Source organism: Amblyomma americanum, chromosome 1 (assembly GCF_052857255.1).
Source record: "Amblyomma americanum isolate KBUSLIRL-KWMA chromosome 1, ASM5285725v1, whole genome shotgun sequence".
NCBI lineage: Eukaryota > Metazoa > Arthropoda > Arachnida > Ixodida > Ixodidae > Amblyomma > Amblyomma americanum.
The window spans coordinates 68127648-68143701 of NC_135497.1; the positions used below are offsets into that span (position 1 = coordinate 68127648).

At 42.5% G+C, this 16054-nt stretch overlaps 2 protein-coding genes across 4 annotated transcripts in view; one reads left to right on the top strand and one right to left on the bottom strand.

The window, feature by feature from the left end:
* Positions 1 to 14615, top strand: LOC144112957 (palmitoyltransferase ZDHHC16). 2 transcript variants are annotated; one of them, XM_077645802.1, is made up of 8 exons: positions 1 to 491; positions 559 to 750; positions 1410 to 1527; positions 2536 to 2759; positions 3291 to 3443; positions 4948 to 5145; positions 5935 to 6005; positions 13856 to 14615. In XM_077645802.1, exons 1-8 carry the CDS (start codon positions 288 to 290, stop codon positions 13941 to 13943), a joined length of 1248 nt encoding a protein of 415 aa, XP_077501928.1. In that variant the 5' UTR covers positions 1 to 287; the 3' UTR covers positions 13944 to 14615. The 2 variants fall into 2 exon arrangements, with proteins under 2 accessions (XP_077501928.1, XP_077501929.1); XM_077645803.1 differs by lacking the exon at positions 3291 to 3443.
* LOC144112956 (R3H and coiled-coil domain-containing protein 1-like) overlaps positions 12185 to 16054 on the bottom strand; it is a 21436-nt gene continuing 17566 nt past the window's right edge. For both annotated transcript variants that reach the window (XR_013310558.1, XM_077645800.1), the window contains one exon: positions 12185 to 14110. Coding sequence is in view for 1 of the 2 variants with exons in the window: in XM_077645800.1 (XP_077501926.1) it covers positions 14052 to 14110 (59 nt within the window). In the remaining variant the exon portion in view is untranslated. The remainder of the gene's footprint in view (positions 14111 to 16054) is intronic.

The window sequence follows — 16054 nt, forward strand, 5'->3', positions numbered from 1 at the left end:
GTCACACTGAACAGGGGGGCTACAGTGGGGCAGTGGCGGAGTGACGGGAATCGGGTGTATTGTATAATATCCGCTCTTTGTGGTAGTCCCTTCTTCTTGGTGCATGAATTTTCCTTTGAAATTGTTAGCTGCGTAATGATGTCTGAAAACCAACTGGCGGCGTTTTGCGCTGCGACAAGTTCCTTTTGACAGCGTAGTCGCTGGCGGCCGTTAGTGACATGTCGTCTGCTTCTTTTCCAAGCGCGTCAGGTTCTGGGTTTCCGTCTTTCATGAGGCCAACTTGACCGATGGATATAGTTATGCGATTTATTCGTTACATTCGTCGCGGGTTTGAGCGTTTGAAGTACAGAGTTCGGCACAAATTTCTCTACCCCAGAATCGTTTTCAACTCTTTAGTCTACAATGAATTTGCAGACATTTACTATGTTGGCGACACGTGTATGGAGCCACTGTTCTGGATCGTTGACCACTTCACAAAAGCCATGGGACCGGTACGAGGCAGTGCTTTTATTGATAGCCAGAATTGCATAACACCTTTTTGTGTTTTTCCCCGTGCAGATATTTGTCGCCACAGTTACCATTGTGGCATGTACTGTCATTGCCATCGCATACTTGATCGGCATTCCCTACTGGTGGGAAAATAACAAGTATGTCCTTGCCATCGCGCTAGTCATTGGGCACTGGCTGCTACTCAACATCGTCTTTCATTACTGGATGGCTCTCACGACGAACCCGGGCACGCCGCCTGAGGTATGTGTATAGCTGCTGCCTACAGCTATGTTGCGGTCCGCGAAACAGTTGGCATGTTTTGACTTTTTTCTGTTTGTTTGTTTCCAAATTTTCAGTTCGTCTGTCATCGCGACGTTCAGTTACTGCCTAGATGTTAGGGCGCCACAGCTAAAAACAGGAAATGCACGAGCAGTACACTACCTCTGTAATTTCTACGGACTGTGGTTGCTAACGTTGAGAGAAAAAGGTTTACTTACAAGTGTTGTAGATATGCAGTGCTTTCAGGAGTCCCCATTACACTGCTGGGTAGCCTTAATAAGCAAACCAGGCACAGTTTTATATCCTGGATACATATTTAAATGTTGCAAATAAAAACCGTGCAGTTGTTGCAGTCTTATTTATGTGCCTTTTGCAAGGAATTTCGAAAAATCTGGTTCCTTTGCCCTTGTCCTTATGTGTAGGATTGCTTTACTACCCCTGTCCAGTTAAAACCATCTGCCACGTGCATTTTTGTCTGTAGCGTTGACCATCTGTCATGAATTCACTGTGCAGTATGCTCACTTCCGGTTTGTTGTGAGCCCGTGTTCTATTGTGCATTTGTTGGTGCATTTCTGAGTTTTCATAGTTTTTGTATGTGTGGTGTTGACCATTGTATTTGCACATATTTCATCTCCTTGAAGGCTTCCATGGTACCAGAGGTGGTCTCAATATGCAAGAAGTGCATTGCACCAAAACCTCCGCGTGCTCACCATTGCAGCGTGTGCAATCGCTGTATCCTGAAAATGGATCATCACTGTCGTATCCTTTATGCTACCAGGTTTTTCTGCACAAGCTTCAGAATGGCACCTTGGCAAGCAGTAGGGAGTTCTTTGTTGTGCAGATATCGGCAAAGTTTTAGTCACAGAAATGCATCTAAGCTCCACACACCTATGATAACTGTTAGCTTTATATGCAGATTCGTGATAAAGCATCCAATGTCCAGAATGCCTTCCTGCTGCAACTAGCTTGTTAATCCTGCGTTAAGGGCCATTACATTATAACAAAGGGTTGCAAGCTCCCTTGAATTGCACAGGGCATATGCCACTTTTGATCAAAAATCCCAAGTTCTGGCCTAACCCTGTTGGGACAGCCAAATGTTCTGAAGTAGGGTCTGCTTGGACGCCAGAACACTAGTGACATGCACTACTAGAACAGTGAACCAAACCCAGTGATCACACTTAGAGCTGGCACCTGTGGCAGTGGCAGGGTCAGCATTCAAGCCACTTCAGCCATAGAAAGTCGGTATCACTGAAGTGTGGATTGTTAGGCCAGTTGGCAACACATTACGAAAACAGCTTAGTGCAAACACAGAGGGCACAAGAAGAGAAATACCACAAGTGCTGTGTGTTTCTGTGGTGCCTCATGTTGTGCTCCTGCCACAACCGTAGATGTCACTTACATGTGGCATAAATCTTGCCCATGTCACAGCATGTTGACGATTTTGGTAAAACCTTTGATAATGCACAACTTAGCCGTGTTGCATATTTTACTCTTATTGTTCTCTCAGTACACTGGAAGGAGATTTCTTTTTTGTCACATCCTTATCTTGAAACCCATGCCCTAATTCACATTTTTACTCATGGTACTTCCTATCTTTTACAAAAAAAAAGTGTGAGCAGGCCTATATCTTAAATAATTCCTTTCTTCTCCTGTTTTGACACTGCCACTGATGAGTTCGCAATCGGAGGTTTGAATGTGGTTAAAGCCACGGTAATACTCTGTGTAACATCTGCAAATGCAATGCATTTTCCTCAAATGCCCTTACAGCTTGGTTGAACAACTGCATTGGCCACTTTACACACCGTTACTTCTTTATGTTTTGCTCCTACGTGCTCCTTGGCATCATATACCTAATGATATTTGGCTACAAAATTGCCTACGAAGAGTACTTTGGCACTCTGCTTGCGCCAAGTGTTGGTCTTGCCAACTCTATGATTCAGCTTGGCAACCTCGACATGTCTGCTAATGTCACTCTGCATGATATTCCTGGGGTATGGAAGCAGTTATTGACGCTTTTCCATGAGTGGTTTCTTAGCATATTTCTGCATCTTTTGTAGCTTTATCTTTGTTCATAATGTGTTCTAAGAAAGTTTACATGCTTCACAGATGTCTTTTTCATCACTATAATCGTGTCTTGACATTTGCTATTAATTTCAATGAATTAAAATTTACTTGCAACTGAATAGAGTGAAGATGAAATTACAGGCAGTCGTTTCGGCCTATGCGAGACAAAAATATGCATAGTGTTCTAAAGGGACCCTGTAATGCCCTTTTGTTTACTCTTTCCTTACCGTGCGAAAACAAACAATTTCAAGGTGGTGTGCGTAAACATTCTTTTCACCCATAAACCTTTTCTTTTTGTCAGCACATCATAGTGTAGCTAATAGAACTCTGTTTTTAATGACATAAAGAAAAAAATTGGAGGGGACACTTAATCTCTGCTTTAAGGGTATGATGCGATAGCTTTAGTGGGTTAATGCCCATATATACAGAATTGGTCATTCTCTACTTAACATTCATAGATCCCTGGGAGTCTTCGTACTGCTCCTGGCGCAGTGGTGCTGCAGTTAAACAATGTGCCACTGACCTACGATGGCAGGTGCTGCCACCGGTGGGGCTTGTGCGACCCGGGTTGCTCTTCTCGAGCAGCATCTTGCTACCAATCAGCTGCCATGGTGCGCGGTTTTCTCACAATTCTGTGAGCAGTTTGTGATGATGCCACAAGGTTACGTGACCTAGGTGGCCCTAAGTTGCTTTTCTGGGTATTTTTCGTGGATTTTTCACTCACGGTCAATGACGCCGAAGACTGTGCCAGATTTTCTGCAACAAGGGATCCTTAATGCTATCGCGTTAAAAACAATATATATTTCATACGAATGAAAAAATCTTTAGTTGGCAAAATTTGTGAGACTCACACAGAATTTTACAAAAATATTAAATATTCCCAATAAAATAAAATTAAAAATATAGAATATATGTTTATTGTGTTACTTTGTCAGAAACGAGTATTCAAAGTACAGAACTCTTCATGGTAAACCTTTTGGTCAGCAAAAAAAAAATCCTCGCTTGCCACATTTTCAATTAATCCACAATGGAGCACCAAGGTTGATCCTGGGCCATCTTGGAGAAAAAGTAAACCATGTCCTCTACACTGCAAGTGGCCCGGAATCATTCAGAACATGCCTGGTACCTTCAGAAAGGTCCAGAAAGCAGCGAATCTCCAAAGCAGCAGTGGAACCGAAAGTTAGACTGGCTCCTCTCGATAGCCCGGGCTGGGCAGAGCAATCATCTGTGTCCAAACTAAAATAAGAATTGAACATCACCTTTTTTGCACAAAGCTGTTGCTTGCACCTGCGAAGTCAAGTGTCAATGCTATGAAATCGCGAGAACACTGCCATTGCTGAGCAGGGCTGGTGGGAGACAAGGATACCACCGTGGGTGCCGTGGTTTCAGCCATCACTCTGTGGTGACAGGTTTCATGCGAAGTAAAAACTTCTCCCTCATACAACTGATGGAAAAAAACCTGTTCCAAAACTGAAGTACAGTCCTTTGCAACATACTGATTGGTGATATTTGTCCAGAAGCAGCCTGGATTGCTGAGCATGGGGCATTTTGCATCATCCTTCAAACCGAACAATTTGAATAGGTGCGGTAAAGAAAGAGTTAAGCTGCTCGGTTTATGTTTTTAAAGGATTCCATTCTTTTTATCAGCCTTGCTAGCATACTGGAAAGTATGGGGGTAGAACTAGCTGTGCACATGCATTGCGTGAGATTCTCTGCCGTGCTGTCTTTTCCACATTCTTTGACAATACATGTGTGGACATGCTGTCATCACCTTTTGCACACGAAAACAAGCCTGTGCATTTTCATTGGCATAAATAAGCCATCCGCATGCAATAGAGATGTGAAGAATTACAAGAGTTTAAAAGTGTTCCAAGGGCCCCTAAAGTGGTGTAAGCAAAGGAATTACTTCCAGCAAATGAACTAGCATTAGAATCAGCTTTGCAAGCAGTGTAATATTTTTATGATATTTCAGCAAGTTCTCAAAAAATGGTCTGAATTTTCCTCCTCTTGAGGCTATTTTCAGTTTGCATGCAGCAGTGCTTTGCGCAGGATTCAAATCTGCATGTGCCTCAAGTGTTTTGCTCTGGAGTTATTAACCTGCTTATGATGTTGCAGAACAATCGTACAGATGCAGCAAAGCAGGACTTTGTGAGGAAATACTATATCACGTTCACTGTGTTCATCTGCATTGGAATTTTCTTTGCTCTGGGAGCTCTCACCATGTGGCACGCTCGGCTTATTACGCATGGTGAAACTAGCATTGAGGCTCATATCAACAAAACGGAACGCATACGCCTTGGAAAAGAGGGCATTGTAAGTTTACTGCAAACACATTTTAATCGTGTTCTGTTTGCGTGTTTCCCTCTAATCTGTGAATCTTTAAATAGCACATGACAGAATGTTGAAGAGTAGTTAAAGCAGGCTACATCATTAACATTTCGTGCTTGCAGATTGATTTGTGTGATTCTCAACAAAAATGTAATGCAATACATTAAAAACTGTGCTCTTTGTTATCAGACAGGTGAAGCTAGTGAGTGGTTAGTATGCAGATCCTATCATGGAGGCAATGTCAAAAGCAAGTAGTTTAAAATAAAGTACATGTTCACTGTATGGCTTGCACTTTTTTTCTGCTGGGACATCATTCCATCAGAGCTCAAGTGCCTGAATGAACAGCATTCTCTAGAATGTAGCAGGGTGCACTCATCAGCTCTTGCAAATGGCAAATTATATTTACCAGCACCTGTTGCAGCTACCATAAAAGCTCTAAATTTGAATATTATGATCAGCTATATGTTTATTTTTAGTCTCAGACTTATTTGGTATTAGCTGCAAACAGGTTGTCATAATGATCATTAATTGCTATGCTTACTACAGTTCCTCTCATGCACCTGTTGAGTGTTTTTTGTGACAATGAGTGTTTTTTGTGACAAAAGTCTTGTGTTGAAGCAAATAACAAATAGTCATTAATTTTTAGTCGCTATTAGCTGTCCATTCGATATTGCACTCTGGTTTAAACTGGAATTTATAGTTCAAGGTATATGTGGTAATAATTTCAAACATGTAGTAACAGTGAACCACTTCATTGTATTGTCTTCACTGCAGATATACAAGAATCCGTATGATTTTGGACCTCGGAAGAACTGGAGACTTTTTTTGGGACTCACTGATGGCCGGTAAATTCTTTGGTTCTCAATCTTAGCACCCCTTCAGTGTTTAACCAGTGTGTGATATACACAAGAGCCTTTGTTTTTGGGTAAAATTCGGTAAAAGTTAATTATTTATCTATACATACCACAGCCTTGCATGAGGCTATGGCAGGAATTGGGTTAAACCTGATCTCTGCCCGAAAAGCTGCCTTTTCAAAACGTACATTGAGAGTAGCTGAAGTCACCATAGGGAAGCTATAACAGGTGCCTCAAGCCCTTTTCAGAGAGGTGTTCTCAGTGAATTGCTGTTTGCGAAAGTTCGTGTAATCATTGTCATTGGAGACGTGGCTTTACTTCCGGGTGAATCTGAAACTTTCCTGTTAAAAGCAAGCCTACCATGCCTTATTGCCGTTGTTTAAGTATTACCTTATGCCAGCGTCCCTCTCAAATGCTGTTGTGCAGTCCAAACGGCTTCGTTGGCATTGTCGGTGCAGTTGGCGTAATGCCACCTGCCACGTCCCCGCCTAGGGTGTCCTGTCTGCAACTTGCAAGATACTGAGGCTGGCATTCACCACTTGTTGTGGGTTTGCCCGGTGCTGAAGCTAACCAGAATTCGCCACCTGGCAGCGGCAGGTATCCAGCCGGACAACCCGTCCTCATATATTGCTTGGACACAGGGGCCACATCAGCGCTCTCTCCTCGCCTTCATTATATCGGCCCACCTTTTCTCCTTCATTTAACACCCACCCACTCTTTTCTTTCTCTTTTCTTCCCAACTCCCCTTATGCCCAGAGGCAATAAATAACGTTATCAAAAAAAAAAAAAAACTAAAGGTGGCTGCCACGGGACGATCCCTAAGGGTGGCAGTTAGATGAGCACAATATCCTTCTGTCCCTAGCATAATCTGTATGCATGAAAAGCTGCGCTCAAATTTCACGTTACCCTACTATCATCATCATCTTTCAATTTTTTTTGGCCTAGCATAAACACAGAAGTACTGTACCTGGAAATTGTATAAAACTAACGTTTTTCAATGACTGGAAAAAAAAATGTTTCAGTAAACATATTCTTAGTCATTTCTCCCATTTATAGCTTGTCTACGAAAAAATAAGCAAAGAATAATGTATTGATAGCCCACTATAAAATTCATCTTTGCTGACTAATTCTTTTTATTGATCTGAAAAAACAGAAAAATCAAGAGTTGTGTAATGATTTCTGGAAAAGCCAGATTAATGCACGATTTTGCACAGGGAACTTATTGCCCGATTTCTACCCAAAATAATAAAAAAAAAACAAATGGCTTTGCGTATTCAATACAGCCTTGTTATTGTGAAGTCAACAAAAAGCAACATGTTCACATGAGAGCTACTTTGGTGGAAACAAAGGCACTACTAAGTAGGTAACTGTATCAGATGACCGTGAAAAGCTCTGAATGGTGTGATATCTGAAATAAATCAATTTTCCAGTCATCTGAATTTGCAGTACAATGGTAGTGCAGTGCAGCTTAGTGTACTTTTTTTGTCATGCCTTAGTATGCTTATCAGCCATCACCAATTGATAATAGTTTCCGGTGCCATTTGCATCTATATCCAAGAGATGAGATTTATGCAATGCATTTTCAGATTTAAATTTTTTATTTTCTTTTGAAGCAGCACTTTTGTAAATGAACCTGTAAATGAACATGGCATACTCCTCACATTGCTGATGCATCTTTCACAAATCATGGTGTCAGGAATTTAGCACAACGAAAGACTTAATACTCAGAAGAAAAGGCACACACATACCATATTTTCCTCCCGAGTTTACGCCTTCCCTTGTGCTAGATTCCTGAATGCCATGAAAAAAATTAGAAGTGGCTTAGCTCGGCTATGCAAGGATATACGTAGCGAGAGGTACGTTTCCCTGGCTGAGCTTGTTGTGGTCACTGTATGCTTAGCAATGAGAGACATTGGGCTCCATCTCTGCGGCTGTGCGTCATCTATTACGCTCGGCAGTCTGGCATCTCCGTTTGGTAAGCCATTCCTCTCTTTGTTGAGGTGTCTCCGCTGCCCTCTTCGCGTTTTTACACTCATTCTCTCTTTGTTGAGTAGCCAAGTTCCAGGCGACAGCCTCAGGATCGGGAGAGTTAATCTTCTCTTGTCTGTACCGCCGTTTAGCAGCGGCTGGATTCTCCTCTCCTCTGCATGCATGTCAAACTTGATATAGACGCTCACTACATCTCCGCCTTTTATACGCAATCCTGCACATGCGACATGGGGTTCGGGTGATAGAGCGGCGTGCGGCGAGGCGGCGACGAAGAACGCAGCGCACCAGTGGTGTCTTTCTAGTTGCCATAGTATCGGCGCATGCGCACAACTGCTCATCCACGTAACGTCACACACGGCCCCGACGGTGGAGCAGGCACGCGGCCGCGGCGATGGCGAATCGCATGCCGCACCTGCTGCTCCTCTCCGGTTGCCATGGTAACGGCGCATGCACACAACTGGCCTCTCCCGGTCACCACGAAATGCTCGACTGGTAGCCCCAGTATAGCTCTCGCTACAAAACTTTGAACTTGCCCAGCTGTCAGCCCCTGTAGCCTTCATTCAACAAGAGCAGAAAAAAAAAGCCAGAGGTTTATTTTTAATTTTTTATCTTATTATGGCATAAATGCACCAGACTAAGATTCCTACCATTCTATGTCTGCTAGTTACTTTAGAGCGCAGCTCTTAAGCGGCTGTTCTTGCGTTCCGTGTCTGCATAGTCGGCGTAACACACCACCTGACAGGTCGCATGTTGGCACGTAGCAGCAGTGCGAAACATCACCTGCCACGGCGAGAGCGGAGAAATGGACAACCAGAAGGTGGCTCCCCACGGGAAGAACCCGGAGGGCAGCTAGCAGCATGACACACCACCTGCCAATGGTGGCAGGTGATACAGAGCTGAGGTCAAGAGCTGCGGTCAAATTTCATGTTACCGACTGTCGTAATTGTCTGTCAATTTTTTTAGCATCTTTTGTAGAGACTTCTGATGATTATAGTGGTGTGTGAGAGCAGTTTAGAATCTGCCAATTTGAACACAAAACAGATGTTTTCTGTGGCAAGAACTTGCTTTGGTCAGGCTACTTCATTTCACTGAACAGAGGTCACAAAAAATGAAGTAATATGCAATCGTTGGTTGTGTGTGCAGGCTTTTGTTCATGCAGAGTTTCTGTGCTAGTGCAATGGCACATGGAAAAAAATGTTTATTCACCTGTATGGAATGGCATGTTACTGACTGCAATCTTATTCACTTCAAAGGAGTATAGCCACCTACCGTTTGGGTGCGTGGTTTCTTCTTTGTAATGATGTGTAAGGTGTTATTATACATGGATTACCACGTGGTATTTTCCTACGACTGCTAAATAATTTATGATGTAATTTCTTTCTCGTACTGTTTCGGTTTCAACAGCTGAACGAATACTGTGACATCAAAGTGTGGTTATAGGTCACGTGAGGCATGAAAAAACTAATATAATCGCTGCTTCTACATTCGTTGTCATTCCGACTCTTGAGGAAGGCTGGCTTCAGCACTGTAGTGAATTAAAATGATGAAGGAGCGATTATATCGCAGTTTTTCCGTGCCTCACGTGACGTATGCCCACATTTTGACGTCACAGCCATTGTTCATCTGTGTAAACCGAAACTGAAACAGCGCGACAGGAAAATTCAATTATAAAGTATTTAGCAGTCGTAGGCGAATACCACATGGTGAGTCATGCATAGTAGTGTCTGTCTTCCGCATCATTACACAGAAGAAAACATGCCACCAAAATTAGGTGTCCATACTTCTTTAACTTGAAAAAAGGCAGTCTAACCATTCAGCAGCAGCTACAAGTTAGGAAAGCTGAAAGCTCTTTTGCCGCTAGTTTTAAGCTATGCTCCTCTTAATGGCACTTAAAACCCACATAAAAATGGACAGCATGTGGTTTTGGCCTTATTGCTCGTGCTACCGCATCGTGTTTTTACATTACAGAAAGGAAGAGCACAGATAACGTTGTTCCTTTGTCATATCAAACAAGCTAGCCTGGAGCAGCAGCACCCTTGAGAGTTTTTACCTTCTAAGAGGTTTAGTATGCGCTTAGCTTTTTATTCATCTCAGCAATAGCTGAAAAAGTGTAATATTGGGTGCTTAGAGATAGATATATCATGTCTACTGTACATTTGTGGGATAAAACCTTTTTCAGAGCTATCAATAGCGTAATTCACCCATATGATCGCAAAGTGACATGGTTACCGTACCTCATGCTTGAGTGTGGCTTGTAGGATCAGAACTGCACGCTTGGCGCTTAACTGAAGTTTTGACTTTTTCCTTTTATGAACGATGGATGTTGGTTCAGAATCCTTACGTGTTTTGAGACAGTGCTCAACGGTCTTGACAACGCAAAAAAGAGTATTGTTTTAACCCATGGCTACCAAGCCGGAGGACCCGCGTTGTCTCGGCTGCGGCAGCAGTGTTTCGATGGAGGCGAAATGCGGCCATGTGCTCTGCTATGCCAGCGCACGTTAAAGAACCCCAAGTGGTCTAAATTAATCTGGAGACCTCCACTACAATGTCCCTCATGTGTGACTTCGGGATGTTAAACCCCACAATTTACAACATTGTTTTAAGTTATACCACAAAATAATTGCAAAGCTTTGTCAAGTGGCAAAAAAAAAAAAAAAAACTTCATCTGAGAGCATGCGCAACATGAATGAGCCATTGTTAGTGGCACAGAAGCCAGCTTAACAACAAGAAAACTGAGGCAGGAAATTGGGCATTGAACAGCACAAGGGTGGGACAACACACCCTAAGCCAGTCTTCCTCCTGTCCCCTACTTAAGCAGGCGTGTTTACTGTAGCCTGAGAAAAAGCTAGCCATCCTGCTGTGCAAACTCACACCAGCTTTCTGTATCCACTAGTTGCGTGTCAATTGCTCAAGTAAATGAAGGGCACTTTGAGAAGCAGCACTTTATTATATTTTCATATCAGGCATAAAAACAAAATGCTCAGGCTTGGAGACTCATGGCTCGAAGAAATGGAAATGAAAAGTATCAAGCTATTGAATAAATATGAGGTATAATGGCTACGAATAGAAATATGCATGCTTCATGTTAAGATCTCCTTGTAACATAGAGACTGGAGTCAATGAGATCAAGCTTTTCCAGCAGTTTTCACAATAAACCACCTAAATACTGCAAGCTAGTCATTCATAGTGACATACATTTAGGGCCCTTTGCATTCAAGTACAACTGGAATTTTCCCGATTTTTCCAGTCCGAGCAAGCTTTGTAGAGCTTGAGTCAAACCAGATTTCTACCTAAAGCTGCCCCCCAAATATGTAGTCTGCAGATTTAAGTATGTTGTGGACACTAGCTGGTAGTTTAGCTTGTTCAGTTAAATGATCGCAATTTTTCACTCGTCTTTCAAAACAGAGCTTCGTTTAAGAATGAGGTCAAAAACTATGCGTTCGTAATTTTAAAGGTCAACCATTATGGTAACATTGTGTGAAGCATTTCCCCATGCTACCTACACCTTACCCTAATGCTGTTGCATATTCCAAACTCCAAACGTCAGGTGCGATGTTGAAAGAATGTTTCCACAGAATATGTGTTATAGCAAGGACAAGTGTAGCAGAAATTCTGCGAGCAAGGGGGGGGGGGGGGGGGGGGGGGGGGGGTCATGTACACAAGGGAAAGATGACAGTTGTTTAAAGCTTGTTTTTGCATATATGGTATCTTTTGTCCTGCAACAAAACACAGATTCATCGTTAATGCTTTTTGTTTTTGTTAGTAATATAAGTCCTAATTGTGGAATGGTTTGTAGGTAAATTGAATTTGTACCTGAGTTTTAACAAAGAATGGAAAATACCTGAAAGCAAAGGGCCTTGTGTATATTCAGCAAACTATACATAAATGGGCAAGACATTTGATTGTGGCTGAGGCTGACATATTGCATGTCCTTTAACAGGCACCAAAAATGAGTGAGGTTTAAACATGTATGTGCCACAGAACATTGCTACCCTGCTGATGTCAGTTATTTACTTCACTTTTTCGATCTCGTTGCTAAGAACACTTGTATGGTTGTTACTTTAATTTCATTTTAAAAATTTGGTACTAGCAATATGAATAATTTTGGTTAGAGTATGTACAAAACAGCTCACTACAGCAGAACCTCATGGTATGAAAACATTCAAGAGATGAATCATGTCAACTGTTTTAAGATATATTTTGTACTCTAAGAACAAACAACAAATAGTACACAACAACAGTGGACGGAACACTTTGCGGTGGTGCTAGGAGCAAATTACAGAAAGGCTTCACAAGACATAGCAAGCATGGCATTCCATGCAATGCAAATCTTTCACAGTCAATTTTATTAAGTTATTTCTGTGCTGCTGTGAGCAACCTTGTGGCGATGCACTAGGGGCGGTGGCAACAAACATTAAGGCTTTTAACCAGACTTGCTGAACAGGCACACATGCACAATTCGTACACCTATGTGCTGTGCACACTGTTTCCACTCGCACAGTATCAGAATGCATTACAGAAGCCCTAGCAGCCTGTGTGCAGATTCTCTGCCACTTGGTTCACATATGGTACAGCACAGAAGGACATGGTCAATACCATAAAATATGAAGCAATGGATACAGCATCAAACATGGCTTTCTGGCAAGTAATTTTTTAACACTGAGTGCACGACAGTGGGCAAGGAGAAAGCACAGGTACTTTATCATCTGGTGGTTTATTTCCACAAAAGCATAATCTTGGAAGAACATCAAAACGGACAAAAAATGGTGCAGGTGCGGAATGAAGCATGACACATGCCTGGCTTGGCAAAGTGAAAGGTGATTTAGAATTATAAAATCTTTAAAAAAAAGGACAAAAAAGCCAAGTAGCAAAGCCAGTAAAGGATAAAAAGTGATGTAAGCACACATCAAAGGAGCCAAAGCAAGACTACGAAACAATGAAGATGCAGCTAGGTCTAGATGTGGATGTGCAAGACCTAGCAATTAGGTATGTGCTTCCGGAAAGAAACCACCAGCTGATAGTCTGTGCCTGCGTGGTGTCCTTGCCTGCGGTCATATGCCTGGCACTGTTTTAAAATAAATTGAAACCAATCGGTCAACATTTCTGCACTTCATGGGAAAGCCCAGCTTCATGTCACAAGCACTGTCACTTGGTTCGGTTTCAAACTTTGTCCGACTTAACTGTTATTGGCAGCAACAATAAACAAACAAGTGAACCATTTAGAATACTACACTTTGTGCTGCCATCTAAAAAAAAAAGAGCAAAGCCAATTGGTGCACGCACACAGTCTCTCTTTCACAGTCACACACACACACTCTCTCTCTCTCAGTTCTCTAGACTAGTCAGCCGACACACACACATGCACACACTCTCTCTCTCAGTTCACTAGACTAGTCAGTCGTCACACACACACACACACTCTCTCTCTCTCTCTTAGTTCACTAGACTAGTCAGCCGTCACACACACATGCACACACACTCTCTCTCTCTCTCAGTTCACTAGACTAGTCAGTCGTCACACACACACTCTCTCAGTTCACTAGACTAATCAGTCATCACACACACACACGCTCTCTCAGTTCACTAGACTAGACTAGTCAGTCGACACGCACACACACTCTCTCTCAGTTCACTACACTAGACTAGTCAGTCGTCACACATACACACTCTCTCAGTTCACTAGACTAGACTAACTGGACAGTTAGTTAGTTAGTTAGGACTAAATGGACAGTTAGTTAGTTAGGACTAAATGGACAGTTAAGTTAGTTGACACGCATGCACGCACACACACACTCTGTCCACTAGACCATGCTGTGGCTTTCCATCATTTTGTTTTGTTTCCCACATCGCAGGACATGGACACATCTTCTGCTGCCATCAACACATTTGCCAGAGGGCAATGGCCTTACGTGGACAACCATTTACAGTGAGAAGTGGTGACTGTTGGACCCCACAGTTCCATCTTTTACATGGCCCGCAGGAGCACAAGACTTGGCTACTGCTACGTGTCCAGGAGCCTTGTGAGCTGGTGAACAAGGCCACAGTTCGTCACGACACGTCCCCATTCCACGCATCAACACGCTGCTTGGCTGCAGTTCTCCTCTTTCCTGCAAAACAGATGTCGCCCACAGGTTCATAGAGAAGCAAGTCAAGAGAGGTGTGAAAGCAGGAAGTTCCGTGCCAATGCCCGTGCCACTATGCTGACAGAACAGAACGAATGCAGGCAGCCACTTTCTATTCATGAGCAACAGTGAAGTGCAAATCAAGGTGTGCCTTCTTTCATACACGTAGTGGCTTGTCATATTCAGATACCAATAATCAACCGTCATTGTGCCCTGTTAACACTTTTTAGCTGTTAGTGCCAGCAATACTGTTTGTTGTCTGTGGTGCAACTAACAAGTTTCCACTACCCTGCTTTCTTTTTATTTTTTAATGTATGCAAAGAACACTGTTTGAAAGTTGTGTAGGCAATTTTTGCCAATGCTGAAATTTCCTCTTTTCTTCCTACATGTGCCATACAATTTTTCCACTAAGAATAAAGGTGAAAATACAGTTTATGCAATGACTCTCAAGCTAGAAAATAAACCAGTGCTTCTAGTCGTTTTTACTTCAGTATAAGACTTTTGTGATCACTGCAACTCACAGTAAACAATACAAATAAAAAACGCATAACCACAGACAGAAAATTAACCCTTACTGGGTTGCCGAACATGCTATTCTGCTACAATGCTCCTATAAAGGCTGCCACTGCTGCCAGCAACATTGGCGTACCATAATACCGAATCGAATACAAATAGTGTAGCTAAAAACCAAATTGAATAGGAATGTAATAGTGATAGGACCTAATCGAATATTAGTACTAATATCCACTACCCCAGCGAATGTTTGTACAAAACTTGAAATCGTGCGAAACATTGAAGTGACAGTTGTGGCACTGCTGTATGGTGCAATAAGTTGTTTAGAAGTTATGAAGCTAAGAGTTAGATGTGCGGTGGTGCTACACTCAGATGCACATGTTCGCTTTCGAAAAATGCAGAATGACGCGGACATGGCGTGCACAACCTATTGCGTTGAGGCACGGGGGGCCAGAACCCCAAAAGCTTTAGCTGCTAAAAGACAACATCAATCTCCACTGACAGGTCGCAACACGAAGTCACTGTATTAACTTGGAAGACCAAGTTATAGGTATAGGAAAATTACGATTTGCTTGGTTTGGTCAAATATACTTTTTTTCCCCAAGCATTTCACCCCAGAAAAGCCAAGCACCAGGCCGGAGGAAGCCTTGTGCCCATTAAAAAATCGGTGGGTAAACAACGGCACTAGAACCACACTGCATGAAATGAGAGTGGTGGCTCCTATGTATGAGCCATGGCCTCCGAGATCGAGCATCAAGGCAGGGTTTTCCTCAATTTGCCCGAGTCCTACAGTGTCGTCCAGTCTATGAGGACATGAACAAGCATTATGAATGCCACCACACAAATGGACCGTGTCGTGGCGCTGAACCCATCATCTCAGTCATACTTTTCACAGAAGGATGGCGCGCCGCATCGGTGTGGGCTGATTTTGCAACATTCGTCAAAGAAAAATACGGCGGGCCTTATTTAAACCTCCTATTATTATTCGAAAACTTATCAAAAAGCTGAGAACATATTCGATTCGTTTTAAATCATTTTGAAAATGCATTTTTGATTTGTTTGAATAACTGGATAGAAGGATATCAGATTTGCTACTCGAAATCTTCTAATATTCACACACGCCTAGTTTTCCTGGCATTTGATCAGATATTGTGGTTCTGCCATGCTCGAATTTATGAAAGTCGGCACGGTATACAATGGCTGGCGAATATTTGGAAATTTTATAATTTCGGAAATTCTCGAATACGAATATGCACCATTATAAAACATATTCGATTTGCATTCGAAATTTCGGACATTCACACACCCCTAGTTTCAATGGTTGTTAACAAGAAGCAATAACTTGGCAGCACTTAAACTGAAAATGAAAAAAAAAAACGAAGAGTGACTTTACTCTGCCTTAAGGGTATGACACGA

Excerpts from the sequence above, each read along its gene's own strand:
- LOC144112957 (XM_077645802.1), top strand. The coding sequence starts at position 288 with ATGGATATAGTTATGCGATTTATTCGTTACATTCGTCGCGGGTTTGAG. Across the intron at positions 492-558 it reads TCACAAAAGCCATGGGACCG|ATATTTGTCGCCACAGTTAC; the intron begins GTACGAGGCAGT and ends TTCCCCGTGCAG. Across the intron at positions 751-1,409 it reads ACCCGGGCACGCCGCCTGAG|GCTTCCATGGTACCAGAGGT; the intron begins GTATGTGTATAG and ends ATCTCCTTGAAG.